Source organism: Scyliorhinus torazame, chromosome 12, assembly GCF_047496885.1.
Source record: "Scyliorhinus torazame isolate Kashiwa2021f chromosome 12, sScyTor2.1, whole genome shotgun sequence".
Lineage (NCBI taxonomy): Eukaryota > Metazoa > Chordata > Chondrichthyes > Carcharhiniformes > Scyliorhinidae > Scyliorhinus > Scyliorhinus torazame.
In genome coordinates, this window is record NC_092718.1 from 11,127,646 (window position 1) to 11,144,365 (window position 16,720).

The window sequence follows — 16,720 nt, forward strand, 5'->3', positions numbered from 1 at the left end:
CTTCACAGTGGAAGACACAAATAACATGCCAGTGACTGATGGAAATGGGGCTATGACAGGTGAGAGGATTGTTATCACTAAGGAGGTAGTGATGGGCAAGCTAATGGGGCTAAAGGTAGACCAGTCTCCTGGCCCTGATGGAATGCATCCCAGAGTGCTAAAAGAGATGGCTTGGGAAATTGCAAATGCACTAGTGATAATTTACCAGAATTCACTAGACTCTGGGGTGGTCCTGGCGGATTGCAAATTAGCAAACATGACACCACTGTTTTTAAAAAAAGGAGGTAGGCAGAAAGCGGGTAATTATAGGCCAGTTAGCTTGACTTTGGTTGTAGGTAAGATGCTGGAATCTATCATCAAGGAAGAAATAGCGAGGCATCTGGATGGAAATTGTCCTATTGGGCAGATGCAGCATGGGTTCATAAAGGGCAGGTCGTGCCTAACTAATTTAGTGGAATTTTTTGAGGACATTACCAGTGCAGTAGATAACGGGGAGCCAATGGATGTGGTATATCTGGATTTCCAGAAAGCCTTTGACAAGGTGCCATACAAAAGGTTGCTGCATAAGATAAAGATGCATTGCATTAAGGGGAAAGTAGTAGCATGGATAGAGGATTGGTTAATTAATAGAAAGCAAAGAGTGGGGATTAATGGGTGTTTCTCTGGTTGGCAATCAGTAGCTAGTGGTGTCCCTCAGGGATCAGTGTTGGGCCCACAATTGTTCACAATTTACATAGATGATTTGGAGTTGGGGACCAAGGGCAATGTGTCCAAGTTTGCAGACGACACTAAGATGAGTGGTAAAGCAAAAAGTGCAGAGGATACTGGAAGTCTGCAGAGGGACTTGGATAGGCTAAGTGAATGGGCTAGGGTCTGGCAGATGAAATACAATGTTGACAAATGTGAGGTTATCCATTTTGGTAGGAATAACAGCAAAAGGGATTATTATTTAAATGCTAAAATATTAAAACATGCTGCTGTGCATAGAGACCTGGGTGTGCTCGTGCATGAGTCGCAAAAAGTTGGTTTACAGGTGCAACAGGTGATTCAGAAGGCGAATGGAATTTTGTCCTTCATTGCTAGAGGGATGGAGTTTAAGACTAGGGAGGTTATGCTGCAATTGTATAAGGTGTTAGTGAGGCCACACCTGGAGTATTGTGTTCAGTTTTGGTCTCCTTACTTGAGAAAGGACGCACTGGAGGGTGTGCCAGAGGAGATTCACTAGGTTAATCTCAGAGCTGAAGGGGTTGGATTACGAGGAGAGGTTGAGTAGACTGGGACTGTACTCGTTGGAATTTAGAAGGATGAGGGGGGATCTTATAGAAACATATAAAATTATGAAGGGAATAGATAGGATAGATGCGGGCAGGTTTTTTCCACTGGCGGGTGAAAGCAGAACTAGGCGGCATAGCCTCAAAATAAGGGGAAGTAGATTTAGAACTGAGTTTAGACGGAACTTCTTCACCCAAAGGGTTGTGAATCTATGGAATTCCTTGCCCAGTGATGCAGTTGAGGCTCCTTCATTAAATGTTTTTAAGATAAAGATAGTTTTTTGATGAATAAAGGAATCAAGGGTTATGGTGTTCGGGCCAGAGAGTGGAGCTGAGTCCACAAAAGATCAGCCATGATCTCATTGAATGGTGGAGTAGCTCGAGGGGCAGATGGCCTACTCCTGCTCCTTATGTTCTTTCACCTTGAAACCTGGGGTAGGGGTTCCACCTTGAGACCTGGGGTAGGGGTTCCACCTTGAAACCTGGGGTAGGGGTTCCACCTTGAGACCTGGGGTAGGGGTTCAGTGAAAATCATTTACAACCTTGACTCGGATTCAAATTTAACAGAAGCCCACAGCACACATCCGTTCCTAATTCAGCAGTAATTACTGAATTGACAGTCTCCCGTCAAGCCACAGTGTTGTAAATTGAAAATTGTTGTCAAGAACCTTGAGATCACAGCATGTTTTTGGCCTGAGTAGAGGAAGCTACCTGGCTATGCTGTAACTTTTATTTCAAAGTAAAATGTAAACCTTTTTTGCTGTCAGTCTCTTGGATTTAACAGATCTGCGCTCCTCTTTCTGCAGCAAGGCAAGGTGAAGTTCACAATGACTTTGCTTTCCAATGATGTGCTTTAGTTCCCATGAGATTACAGCTCTCGAAAATTGTGCAGGTTAAACTCCTTGAATATAATGAATGTTGCTCATAATGCCGGACTGTAATGTATTTCTATGGGGAGGAGCAATGTTGCAGAGGGAAAATGTGAAGGGAAATGAGTCTCCCGTTTGTTAGAATATAAAGCTTCATACATCCTGCACCCAGTTGGATCTAGAAAGTAATTTTATAAATTGGTCAACGTGTTGATGGCGTAGTTCTGGGTTCATAGAATGATAGAGTTTACAGCGCCAGAAGGAGGCCATTCGGCCCATCGAGTCTGCACCGGCTCTTGGAAAGAGCACCTTACCTAAGCCCACACCTCCGCCCTATCCCCGTAACCCCATCCCCATCGAAGCTAAGGGCAATTTAGCATGGCCAATCCACCTAACCTGCACATCTTTGGACTGTGGGAGGAAACCGGAGCACCCGGAGGAAACCCACGCACACACTGGGAGTGTGTGTGGACTCCGCACAGACAGTGACCCAAGCCGGAATCGAACCTGGGACCCTGCCGCTGTGAAGCCATAGCGCTAACCACTGTGCTACCGTGCTGCCCAAAGATCACTTGCATGTTCAACATGTTTTAACAATACATAGAATGCTTTTAAACTGAGCTAGTCCTTAAAGACTTTGATTTATAACTATACACCGGGATAAGCTTAAACTAAGTGGAGACAGCTCTTAACACATTTCACTTGTGGGTGGAATGGGCTGTGACTTTGCAAGAATATAGGAAGACAGTGATGTTGTTGTACGATTGGACCAGTGACAGCAGAGGTGTGGGCCCACCCTCTTTTTATTTTTTTTGTATGAAGATTGGTTGTGAAGCTGATTTGTCCGAAAACACATGAATTAGATTTCTGTAGTCTGCAATGCTGGAGGAACGAATGGAGGAATATGTGGATGAGGTTGGATTAACAGTGGGAGGATGCTCATTTGCAGCATACAAACAACATTATTGGGCCAATTGGCGCCTCTTTGTGCTGGAGATATTATGTAATTCCATGTTGCCGTCAGTTTGTTTTGACGGTGAACACGATCCACCTTTATCTGGACAAAGGTCAGTGGCCTTGTCTGAATATCTTGCAGACTAGTTATACTGACTCATGTTCACTGCTAGACTTTGGCATTTCCTTCTGTCGCATTAAATTGCTGCTAATGTAATTGAAGCGTTGGCAAGAGATCCGTGCTGAAAGCTCTTGTATTCAGAAGTGATAAAACTGTATGTTACATTTTGGTAATTGTATTACTGTATTCTTTTAGCCTTTAGCGTTGCAGGATTTATAGCCATCAATTAGATAAAATAATCAATATATGAGCCACAACATCAATTTTAAATCTTTCAGACAATATAATTAGAAATCTTTGGCCCAATTGATAAATTGCTATTTTTAGTAATTGAGAATGGGTGTTGCATTATAAATTAGTATTGATCAAGGTTTGCACACTCTTTCACAGCTACATAACCTAATGAGTAATCTTTCCTCTCGCTAAAGCTGTTTCACCTGCCTGCTAAAAAGAATGTAGACACAGTCTTGGAAGAATATGCCAACTACAAAAAGTCACGTGGGAACACAGACAATAACAAGTGAGTGAGATTCTTTTTCGGTGTGGTGATTGGCTTTCAATATAATGCAGTCGGCCAATGCTTGGAATGATTGCTGGAACTCGTGCTGTGACTTGGGGTGGAATCCTGTGGAGAAACTGATGTCAGTAACTGTCCACCCCCTTCCTCTGCGGGAACCCATTCTCGTGGTTTCGCTTGATGATCAGGACCGCTTTGTTGAAGATTGAAAATTACTAGCAGCTGGAGCTATCCTGACATAAATGTACAGTGTTTGATTGGCGTGCTTGACGTCCAATTGTTCCAGACTGCAGTCACCTTGGTAAGTGGTTTTCTTTGGGGAAGAAAACATTTTTTAGCTATAATGAAAAATGTACGGGAGAATAGTGTGTTTTGAAAACTTCATATTTGGTTACTATTGTTTTTTTATCTATTGTGTTATGAAATTCCTCACTTGGAATAAGTAGCTGATAGAATATGTTGCATAGAGAGGCTCGTGCAAAACGTTATAGCATTATAACAGACGAGACAGAGAGAAGAGAGCAAGGCGCACACCATGAGGCTGAGGACGAGCACACAAATATGATTAAACTAATCTTCAGGCACGAGGGAAGGTAGGGCTAGCAAAGAAATTGGGAGCGAGACTGTTGGTGAAGATGAGAGAGAAGCTGGAGGATTGATGATCAGAGGACACAGATTTAAGTTAAATGTCAAAAAAAAAATCAAGAAATGAGGATAAATCTTTTAAGAATGCCGTTGCAGAATGTTAAAGGCTGGCGCACGATCTCTGGTTTCTGACTAGGCGCTCATTCTCGTGCCTTGATTCATCCAAATAGAAGCTGATTTTGTTAAAATAGGTTTTCTGCTGGTTGCTTAGTGCCTTTTTAACCTCTAGGGAATATGCTGTTAATGAAGTAGTCGCAGGAATTAAGGAATATTTCAATGTGATGTTGGGGACGCAACTGCTGTACAAATTTGAGAGACCACAATACGCAGAAATCTTGGCCGATCATCCAGATGCACCTATGTCACAGATTTACGGAGCTCCACATCTCCTTCGATTGTTTGGTGAGTTCTGTTGATTTTAAGAATTGGTTTTAGTTCTTTTTCCCTCTTTTGTATTGGATATGGTCACAGCCCACTGCTAACTCGTCCTTATCTGTGCCTCCTCACTTGAGAACAGTCAGTACGTATTAGGCCACTGAACACAGGACAGCCTAATCCTACCCTGATCCAATTAAATACTTTATAAGAATTAATTCTCATTTGTACGGTGCTCTCAGGATGTTGCAAAACGCTTGATGGCAAATTAGTTTGTTGGCATTGTTGGGTAGAACAACATTTATTGCTTATCCCTGGTTGCCCTTAAGAAGGTGGTGGCGAGGTGCCTTCTTGAACCGCTGCAGCCCATGTGGTGCAGGTACACTGGAACTCGTTCTGTGACTTGGGGTGGAACCCTGTGTAGAAACTGATGTCGGTAACTGTCCACCCCCTTCCTCTGCGGGAACCCATTCTCGTGGTTTCGCTTGATGATCAGGACCGCTTTGTTGAAGATTGAAAGTTACTAGCAGCTGGAGCTATCCTGACATAAATGTACAGTGTTTGATTGGTGTGCTTGACGTCAAATTGTTCCAGACTGCAGTCACCTTGGTAAGTGGTTTTCTTTGGGGAAGAAATTTTTTTTAGCTATAATGAAAAATGTACGGGAGAATAGTGTGTTTTGAAAACTTCATATTTGGTTACTATTGTTTTTTTATCTATTGTGTTATGAAATTCCTCACTTGGAATAAGTAGCTGATAGAATATGTTGCACAGAGAGGCTCATGCAAAACGTTATAGCATTATAACAGACGAGACAGAGAGAAGAGAGCAAGGCGCACACCATGAGGCTGAGGACGAGCACACAAATATGATGAAACTAATCTTCAGGCACGAGGGAAGGTAGGGCTAGCAAAGAAATTGGGAGCGAGACTGTTGGTGAAGATGAGAGAGAAGCTGGAGGATTGATGATCAGAGGACACAGATTTAAGTTAAATGTCAAAAAATAAATCAAGAAATGAGGATAAATCTTTTAAGAATGCCGTTGCAGAATGTTAAAGGCTGGCGCACGATCTCTGGTTTCTGACTAGGCGCTCATTCTCGTGCCTTGATTCATCCAAATAGAAGCTGATTTTGTTAAAATAGGTTTTCTGCTGGTTGCTTAGTGCCTTTTTAACCTCTAGGGAATATGCTGTTAATGAAGTAGTCGCAGGAATTAAGGAAGGGAGGGAGTTCCCAGATTTTGACCCAGCAACAGTGAAAGAACGGCGAAATATTTCCAAGTCAGGATGCTGAGTGTCTTGGGAGGGGAACCTCCAGGTGGTGGTGTTCCCAGGTATCTGCTGTCCTTGTCCTTGTAGGTCAGGCTTGTCCAAGACCCACCCAGTAAGCTGGATGTGGCCCGCGAGGCATTTTTAAGTGTCTGTCACGTCCTCCCAAGTGTTCAAATTCCAAGCTTCCCAGAAATTTTTTTTTAAATGCTCAAATCCGCTCAGGCAATCACCGGCTGGTTCCTCTGTACGTTGGCCACTGGTGGGCTCTGAAACCAGTCTGTGATTGAATGAGCCAAATGTTGTCGATTGGCAGGTAAGTTCTTTTAATATCTGTTTATGGCTGGAGAGCTTAAAGCGGAAAAACCTAGTTGTGGCTTCACCAGGTTGACACCTGATTTTTAGGTATCTGGTGTTGATGAAGGGTGGGAGGAGACGTGGAACATACGGAATCTGATGGGCTGAACGGCTGGTCTCTGTGCTGTAAATACTAATGCAATGCCACTGTATTGATCTTGTGCCCTGCTTTTTCTGTTAGTGCGAATAGGAGCAATGTTGGCATATACACCTCTGGATGAGAAGAGTCTAGCCTTGCTGCTGAATTACTTGCATGATTTCTTAAAGTAAGTAGAATTGTTAAATCTTCAGCCATCACGGGTATGTCCTCATTGGGGCCCAATGGCTTCTTGTACGCTGCAAGCCTCTGATCAACAATCACTATAAGGGAAGTCAGTATCGAATTTCCCAGTGGAAAATGTTTAAAATTTCTTGGTGTACTGTGGGAAATTTGTGTAAATTTCAAGATATAAAATCAGCAAATGCCTCCCATGTCTTCCCTACCACTAGATTTGATTATTCTAACCTACTCCTGTCTACCCTCTGAAAACTTGGTCATCCAAAACTCTGCTGAATTTGACTTAACTTGTCCTCCTATCATCTTGTGTTTTCTCTGTGCTTTCTCGCCTACATCGGCTTACAGTCCAGCAATGTCTTGATTTTTAAAGTTCTTGCCCAAAGAAGAGGAGTTGACTTAGAAGAACATCCATGATCTTCTTGAACAGTGGAGCAGGTCCGGCTTCTTCCTGCTTCTATTTCTTATGTTCGCTAACTTCAGTTTAGAACTGGGTGGCGCAGTAGTTAGCACTGCTGCCTGATGGTGCTGAGGGTGCGGGTTCGACTCCGGCACCGGGTCGCTGTCCGTGTGGAGTTTGCACATTCTCCCCATGTCTGCATGGGTCTCATCCCCACAACCCAAAGATGTGCAGGGTAGGTGGATTGGCCAAGCTAAATTGCCCCTTAATTGGAAAGAAAAGAATTGGGTACTCTAAATTTAATTTTTAAAACTTCAGTTTAGAACCATAGAAAAGTCACAGTACAGAAGGAGGCCATTCGGCCCACCTTGTCTATGCCAGCTCGAGGACACCCAGGTGCTCTTTCTAATCCCACCTTCCTGCACCCATTCCATAGCCCTGGAGCTTACAGCACTTATGGTGCAGATCCAGGTACGTATTAAAAGATTATGGTCTCTGTCTCCACTACCAACTCTGGCAACAAATTCCAGACTCTCACTACCTTCTGCATAAAGTTCTTTCTCATATCCCTTCTACACTCTACCACGTGTCTTGAATCTATGCCCCCAGGTTCTAGAATTCTCCGCCAAGAGAAACAATTTTACCCTGTCCACTCTAATCACTTCCCCTCAAAATATTGTACATCTCAACTAAGTCACCCATAATCTTCTTTGCTTCAAGTAAAATAACCCCAACCTATCCGATCTCTCCTCGTAGCTACACTCTTCTAGCCATGCCAACATTCTTGGAAACCTCTTCTGCACTCTCTCCTGAGCAATTCTGTCCTTCAGGAACTGGACACAATATTCCAGCTGTGACCTCACCATAGTTTTATACAATTCCAACATTATTAGAACATAGAACATACAGTGCAGAAGGAGGCCATTCGGCCCATAGAGCCTGCACTGATCCACTTAAGCCCTCACTTCCACCCTATCACCGTAACCCAATAACCCCATCTAACCTTCTTGGTCACTGAGGACAATTTATCAAGGCCAATCCACCTAATTTGCATGTCTTTGGAGTGTGGGAGGAAACCGGAGCACCCGGAGGAAACTCAAGCAGACACGGGGAGAACGTGCAGACTTCGCACAGACAGTGACCCAGCGGGGAATCGAACCTGGGACCCTGGCGCTGTGAAGCCACAGTGCTATCCACTTGTGCTACCACGCTGCCCTAATTATATCCTTACTTTTGTATTCTATACCTCTGCCAATGAAGAAGAGTATTCCATATGTTTTCTTTACAATCTTGACTACTTGAGTTACTGCCTTTGGGGGCCTGTGTACCTGTACACTGAGATCTTGCACTTCATCTACCCCCTCTTAGTATATTCCCATTTATTGTGTACTCCCTAAAACTGTTTGATCTCCCGAAATGCATGATCTCACACTTCCATCTGCCACTTTATCACCCAGTCCACGAACCCATCTATATAATTTTGGAGATTATAGCCATCCTCTACACTATCCACCACTTGACCAATCTGCAAATTTCCCAATCGTGCCCCCGTCCAAATTGTTAATATATAACACAATCTGCTCACCACCGATGTAAGACTAACTGGCCTGTAATTGTTTGGCATTTCCTTTGATCCCTCGGAACCACGTTTGCATTTCTCCCGTCCTCCGGTACCTCCCCTGTATCTAGTGAGGATTGGAAAATCATCCTCCGAACATCTGCTATCTCCTCCCTGACCTCCTTCAGTAGCCTCGGAAACAATCCATCTGGCCCTGGTGACTTATCAACTTTCAAGGATTCGAACCCTTTGAGCGCTTCCTCTTTATAATTATCCCATCCAATATCTGTGTTCCTCCTGGACTACTATATCTGCATCATCCATTTCCTTGTAAACACGGAGATAAAATATTCATTTAAAGCCATTCCCACAGCCTCTGCATCTACACCCAAATTCCAGTCTTCATTTCTGATAGGTCCCACTCTTTCCTGAACTAACCGTTTACCATTAATATATTGGTAAAACATTTTTGGGTTTTCTTTAACTTTGCTTGCAAATTTTTTTTCATGGCCTCTCTTTAATTTCCTTATTCCTTTTTGACTTTGTCCCTGTACTTTCTATACTCTTCCAGGCTATCTGCAGTACTTAGTTCTTGGTGCCTATCTTCCGCTTTCTTTTTCTGTTTGATCTTTTCCTGTACTCGCGAGACAACCAGGGAGGCCTAGATTTGGCTGTACCATCTTATTCTCTGAGGGGGCATGTCCAATTGTACATTTAAGATCTCACTTTTGAGTGCTTTTCACAGATTTAACCTCTAGCAATGCTGGCCATCCTACATCAGACAAGTCGTCCCCCCCCCCCCCCCCCCCCCGCCTCCTCAAATACTCCTGCTTTGTCTCTGTCCTTGTCCATGCTAATACTGAATTGTGATGATCAGGATGCCTGATATGGTTACCCCAAGACTAGGTCTAGAATTGTACCTCCTGTCATTGGGTTTGTCACTAATTGGTTGAAATAACTTTCCTGGACACACGGAATTAATTTTTCTCCCTCAGTTCCCTTCGTAATGTTTGTATCCCAGTTGATATTGGGATAGTTTAAAGTGTCTTACTATTATTATCCGCTTGTTCTTGCAGGCAGGCATTTGCCTACATATTTCATCTTCTATCTCCCTTTCAGTATTTGAGGGTCTGTAGTATATTCCCAGTAGCGTTCTGGTTTAGGACGCTGGGCTAAATCGCTGGCTTTGAAAGCAGACCAAGGCAGGCCAGCAGCACGGTTCAATTCCCGTACCAGCCTCCCCGAACAGGCGCCGGAATGTGGCGACTAGGGGCTTTTCACAACTTCATTTGAAGCCTACTTGTGACAATAAGCGAATTTCACTGCCCCTTTTTTTTATTTCCAAGCTCAACCCATAAAGCCTCATTTGTTGACCCATTTAGAATTTTTTCTTTAACCATTAGTGCTACTCCCCCTCCTTTTCTATCTCCCACTTTATTGTGTCTGAAGACTCTTTAACCAGGGATATTGAGCGGACAATTTTGCCCCTCCTTTAGCCATTTTTCCATTATAGCAATGACATCCTGCTGCCATGTGTCTACCTGTGCCCTTAACTCATCTAATTTGTTTGTAATACTCCTTGCATTGAAGTATAAACATTTTAACTCTGCAGTTTTGCCTTGCTGGCCAAACTTTGCTTCTCCGAGTCTATCACTACAACTTCCACATCACCAGCTCAAGTTCTACCTTCCATTTTCCTGATCTGAATTTGACCGACTGATCCTACCCCTGGGATCCCATCCCCCTGCAACATTAGTTTCAATAGTCCCCAACAAGACTAGCGAAAGCCGCCGCAAAGATATTGGCCCCAGCTCTGCCTGGGTGCAACTCGTCCAGTTTGTACAGGTTCCAGCTTCCCCAGAGCTGGTCCCAGTGCCTCAAGAATCTGAATCTCTCGCGGTTACACCATCTCTCCAGCCATGCATTCATCTGATCTATCCTCCTGTTCTTGCTCTCTCTAGCGTGTGGAACTTGGCGTAATCCTGAGATTACTACTTTTGAGGTCCTGCATTTTAGTTTATGTCCTAACTTCCTGTAGTCCGCTTGCAGGTCCTTATCCCTTGTGTCAATGGTACAAATGTGTACCACGACCACTGGCTTTCCACCTTCCCTCCCCAGAATGCCCTGCAGCCATTCCATGACATCCCGGATTCTGGCACCAAGGAGGCAACATGCTATCCTTGATTCATATTTGTGCCACGGGTTTGTTTCTGCCTCCCAACTATTGAATCCCCTATCACTATAGCCCACCCATATGAGCAGCAGAGCCACCCATGGTTCCGTGAACTTGGCTGCTGCTGCTTTCCTCCGAGAGGTCATTCCCCCACCCCCAGCAGTATCCAAAACACTATCTGTTTGAGAGGCGGATGATGACAGGGGATTCTTGCACTACCTTCCTCAGTCTTTTACTTTTCTTGATGGACACCCATTCCCTTTCTGCCTATGCAATCCTCACCTGCAGTGTGACCAGCTCGCTAAACGTTTTATCCACAAATTCCTCAGTATCATGGATGCTCCACTCCACAGTGAGTCCTCCCACAGCTCCAGCTCTGGAATCTGGTGAGCTGGAAGCGGCGTTTGGACAATCCTGTGCAACGGGTCCCTCATTTCCCACAATGTGCAGGAGGAGCATTACCTGCAAGGCCTGAGGTCTCCTGCCATGATGTCCCTTACGATTAAGCTATTTGCTCTCTGCCGAAAATGTTTTTATGTTAGCTAGGGCCTTATTTACGTTGAGCGAGAAACCTTGTTTCTTACCGAACACTTCTATTATAATAGTAAGTACTATTCTGTACACGGGTTTTATTTTTGTTTTAGTCCCTGCCTTAGCATTAAGCAATGACTTTGTTTAAAAGAGTGAAAATACTCAGCCGGACTTGCTCATCAATCGGCTGCTTTGGTTGGTCCCACGTTTTCTGAACCGCTATTTATATTCATCCTGGTCTCGTGCTCTCTCACCCTCGCAGCTCCTCCTCGCCCGTGTGCTCACTCACGGCTCCTGCTCGCCCGTGCGCTCACACTCGCGGCTCCTCCTCGCCCGCTCTCTCACCCTCGCAGCTCCTCCTCGCCCGCTCTCTCACCCTCGCGGCTCCTCCTCGCCCGTGTGCTCACTCACGGCTCCTGCTCGCCCGTGCGCTCACACTCGTGGCTCCTCCTCGCCCGTGCGTTCACATTCGTGGCTCCTCGCCCGTGCGCTCACACTCGTGGCTCGTCCTCGCCCGTGCTCTCTCACTTTCGGCTCCTCCTTGCACGCTCTCTCACACTCGTGGCTCCTCGCCCGCTCTCTCACACTCGCGGCTCCTCCTCGCCCGTGCGTTCACACTCGTGGCTCCTCCTCGCCCGTGCGTTCACACTCGTGGCTCCTCGCCCGCGCTCTCACACTCGTGGCTCCTCCTTGCCCGCGCACGGCAACTCCTCGCCCGCTCTCCCTCACTCTCAGCTCCTCCTCGCCTGCTCTCTCACACTCGCGGCTCCTCCTCGCCCGCTCTCTCACACTCGCGGCTCCTCCTCGCCCGCTCTCTCACACTCGCGGCTCCTCCTCGCCCGCTCTCTCACACTCGCGGCTCCTCCTCGTCCACTCTCTCTCACTCGCGGCTCCTCCTTGCCCGCTCTCTCACACCTTCGGCTCCTCCTCGCCCGCTCTCTCTCTCACTTTCGGCTCCTCCTCGCCCGCTCTCTCACACTCGCGGCTCCTACTCGCCCGCTCTCTCTCTCACTTTCGGCTCCTCCTCGCCCACTCTCTCTCACACTTTCGGCTCCTCCTCGCCCGCTCTCTCACACTCGCGGCTCCTCTTCGCCCACTCTCTCTCACACCTTCGGCTCCTCCTCGCCCACTCTCTCTCACACTTTCGGCTCCTCCTCACCCGCTCTCTCACACCTTCGGCTCCTCCTCGCCCACTCTCTCTCACTTTCGGCTCCTCCTCGCCTGCTCTCTCTCTCACTTTCGGCTCCTCCTCACCCGCTCTGTCACACTTTCGGCTCCTCCTCGCCCACTCTCTCTCACTTTCGGCTCCTCCTCGCCTGCTCTCTCTCTCACCTTCGGCTCCTCCTCGCCCGCTCTCTCACACTTTCGGCTCCTCCTCGCCCGCTCTGTCACATTTTCGGCTCCTCCTCGCCCGCTCTTTCTCACTCGCGGCTCCTCTTCGCCCGCGCTCTCTCACACTTTCAGCTCCTCTCGCCCGCTCTCTCACACTCGCGGCTCCTCCTCGCCCGCTCTCTCACACTCGCGGCTCCTCCTCGCCCGCGCTCTCTCTCACTTTCGGCTCCTCCTCGCCCGCTCTCTCACACTCGCAGCTCCTCCTCACCTGCGCAGCTCCTCATCGCCCGCTCTCTCTCACTCGCGGCTCCTCCTCGCCCGCTCTCTTTCACTTGCGGCTCCTCCTCGCCCGCGCGCTCACACTCGTGGCTCTTCCTTGCCCGCTCTCTCTCACTCGCGGCTCCTCCTCGCCCGCGCGCTCACACTCGTGGCTCCTCCTTGCCCGCGCACGGCAACTCCTCGCCTGCTCTCTCTCACTCGCGGCTCCTCCTCGCCCGCTCTCTCTCACTCGCGGCTCCTCCTCGCCCACTCTCTCTCACTCAAAGAACAAAGAACAAAGAAATGAACAGCACAGGAACAGGCCCTTCGGCCCTCCAAGCCCGTGCCGACCATACTGCCCGACTAAAGTACAATCTTCTACACTTCCTGGGTCCACAGTGAGTCCTCCCACAGCTCCAGCTCTGGAATCTGGTGAGCTGGAAGCGGCGTTTGGACAATCCTGTGCAACGGGTCCCTCATTTCCCACAATGTGCAGGAGGAGCATTACCTGCAAGGCCTGAGGTCTCCTGCCATGATGTCCCTTACGATTAAGCTATTTGCTCTCTGCCGAAAATGTTTTTATGTTAGCTAGGGCCTTATTTACGTTGAGCGAGAAACCTTGTTTCTTACCGAACACTTCTATTATAATAGTAAGTACTATTCTGTACACGGGTTTTATTTTTGTTTTAGTCCCTGCCTTAGCATTAAGCAATGACTTTGTTTAAAAGAGTGAAAATACTCAGCCGGACTTGCTCATCAATCGGCTGCTTTGGTTGGTCCCACGTTTTCTGAACCGCTATTTATATTCATCCTGGTCTCGTGCTCTCTCACCCTCGCAGCTCCTCCTCGCCCGTGTGCTCACTCACGGCTCCTGCTCGCCCGTGCGCTCACACTCGCGGCTCCTCCTCGCCCGCTCTCTCACCCTCGCAGCTCCTCCTCGCCCGCTCTCTCACCCTCGCGGCTCCTCCTCGCCCGTGTGCTCACTCACGGCTCCTGCTCGCCCGTGCGCTCACACTCGTGGCTCCTCCTCGCCCGTGCGTTCACATTCGTGGCTCCTCGCCCGTGCGCTCACACTCGTGGCTCGTCCTCGCCCGTGCTCTCTCACTTTCGGCTCCTCCTCGCACGCTCTCTCACACTCGTGGCTCCTCGCCCGCTCTCTCACACTCGCGGCTCCTCCTCGCCCGTGCGTTCACACTCGTGGCTCCTCCTCGCCCGTGCGTTCACACTCGTGGCTCCTCGCCCGCGCTCTCACACTCGTGGCTCCTCCTTGCCTGCGCACGGCAACTCCTCGCCTGCTCTCCCTCACTCTCAGCTCCTCCTCGCCCGCTCTCTCACACTCGCGGCTCCTCCTCGCCCGCTCTCTCACACTCGCGGCTCCTCCTCGCCCGCTCTCTCACACTCGCGGCTCCTCCTCGCCCGCTCTCACACTCGCGGCTCCTCCTCGTCCACTCTCTCTCACTCGCGGCTCCTCCTTGCCCGCTCTCTCACACCTTCGGCTCCTCCTCGCCCGCTCTCTCTCTCACTTTCGGCTCCTCCTCGCCCGCTCTCTCACACTCGCGGCTCCTACTCGCCCGCTCTCTCTCTCACTTTCGGCTCCTCCTCGCCCACTCTCTCTCACACTTTCGGCTCCTCCTCGCCCGCTCTCTCACACTCGCGGCTCCTCCTCGCCCACTCTCTCTCACACCTTCGGCTCCTCCTCGCCCACTCTCTCTCACACTTTCGGCTCCTCCTCACCCGCTCTCTCACACCTTCGGCTCCTCCTCGCCCACTCTCTCTCACTTTCGGCTCCTCCTCGCCTGCTCTCTCTCTCACTTTCGGCTCCTCCTCACCCGCTCTGTCACACTTTCGGCTCCTCCTCGCCCACTCTCTCTCACTTTCGGCTCCTCCTCGCCTGCTCTCTCTCTCACCTTCGGCTCCTCCTCGCCCGCTCTCTCACACTTTCGGCTCCTCCTCGCCCGCTCTGTCACATTTTCGGCTCCTCCTCGCCCGCTCTTTCTCACTCGCGGCTCCTCTTCGCCCGCGCTCTCTCACACTTTCAGCTCCTCTCGCCCGCTCTCTCACACTCGCGGCTCCTCCTCGCCCGCGCTCTCTCTCACTTTCGGCTCCTCCTCGCCCGCTCTCTCACACTCGCAGCTCCTCCTCACCTGCGCAGCTCCTCATCGCCCGCTCTCTCTCACTCGCGGCTCCTCCTCGCCCGCTCTCTTTCACTTGCGGCTCCTCCTCGCCCGCGCGCTCACACTCGTGGCTCTTCCTTGCCCGCTCTCTCTCACTCGCGGCTCCTCCTCGCCCGCGCGCTCACACTCGTGGCTCCTCCTTGCCCACGCACGGCAACTCCTCGCCTGCTCTCTCTCACTCGCGGCTCCTCCTCGCCCGCTCTCTCTCACTCGCGGCTCCTCCTCGCCCACTCTCTCTCACTCAAAGAACAAAGAACAAAGAAATGAACAGCACAGGAACAGGCCCTTCGGCCCTCCAAGCCCGTGCCGACCATACTGCCCGACTAAAGTACAATCTTCTACACTTCCTGGGTCCGTATCCTTCTATTCCCATCCTGTTCATATATTTGTCAAGATGCCCCTTGAATGTCCCTATCGTCCCTGCTTCCACGACCTCCTCCGGTAGTGAGTTCCAGGCACCCACTACCCTCTGCGTAAAAAACTTGCCTCGTACATCTACTCTGAACCTTGCCCCTCTCACCTTAAACCTATGCCCCCTAGTAATTGACCCCTCTACCCTGGGGAAAAGCCTCTGACTATCCACTCTGTCTATGCCCCTCATAATTTTGTATACCTCTATCAGGTCGCCCCTCAACCTCCTTCGTTCCAGTGAGAACAAACCGAGTTTATTCAATCGCTCCTCATAGCTTATGCCCTCCATACCAGGCAACATTCTGGTAAATCTCTTCTGCACCCTCTCTAAAGCCTCCACATCCTTCTGGTAGTGTGGCGACCAGAATTGAACACTATACTCCAAGTGTGGCCTAACTAAGGTTCTATACAGCTGCAACATGACTTGCCACTTCTTATACTCAATGCCCCGGCCAATGAAGGCAAGCATGCCGTATGCCTTCTTGACTACCTTCTCCACCTGTGTTGCCCCTTTCAATGACCTGTGGACCTGTACTCCTAGATCTCTTTGACTTTCAATACTCTTGAGGGTTCTACCATTCACTGTATATTCCCTACCTGCATTAGCCCTTCCAAAATGCATTCCCTCACATTTGTCCGGATTAAACTCCATCTGCCATCTCTCCGCCCAAGTCTCCAGACAATCTAAATCCTGCTGTATCCTCAGACAGTCCTCATCGCGCTCCGCAATTCCACCAACCTTTGTGTCGTCTGCAAACTTACTACCTTGGGTAGGGTGCTCTTTCCAGGAGCCGGTGCAGACTCGATGGGCCGAATGGCCTCCTTCTGCACTGTAAATTCTATGATAATCAGACCAGTTACATTTTCCTCCAAATCATTTATATATACTACAAAGAGCAAAGGTCCCAGCACTGATCCCTGTGGAACACCACTGGTCACAGCCCTCCAATTAGAAAAGCATCCCTCCATTGCTACCCTCTGCCTTCTATGGCCTAGCCAGTTCTGTATCCACCTTGCCAGTTCACCCCTGATCCCGTGTGACTTCACCTTTTGTACTAGTCTACCATGAGGGACCTTGTCAAAGGCCTTACTGAAGTCCATATAGACAACATCTACTGCCCTACCTGCATCAATCATCTTAGTGACCTCCTCGAAAAACTCTATCAAGTTAGTGAGACACGACCTCCCCTTCACAAAACCGTGCTGTCTCTCACTAATACGTCCATTTGCTT

General features: G+C 48.8%; 1 protein-coding gene across 10 annotated transcripts in view; it reads left to right on the plus strand.

Annotated features, from left to right (window-relative positions):
* morf4l1 (mortality factor 4 like 1) overlaps positions 1–16,720 on the plus strand; it is a 100,020-nt gene that overhangs the window by 64,328 nt on the left and 18,972 nt on the right. For all 10 annotated transcript variants that reach the window (XM_072470411.1, XM_072470409.1, XM_072470410.1 and 7 more), the window contains 3 exons: positions 3,644–3,735; positions 4,607–4,779; positions 6,559–6,643. In XM_072470411.1, the coding sequence (XP_072326512.1) occupies positions 3,644–3,735; positions 4,607–4,779; positions 6,559–6,643 (350 nt within the window). The remainder of the gene's footprint in view (positions 1–3,643; positions 3,736–4,606; positions 4,780–6,558; positions 6,644–16,720) is intronic.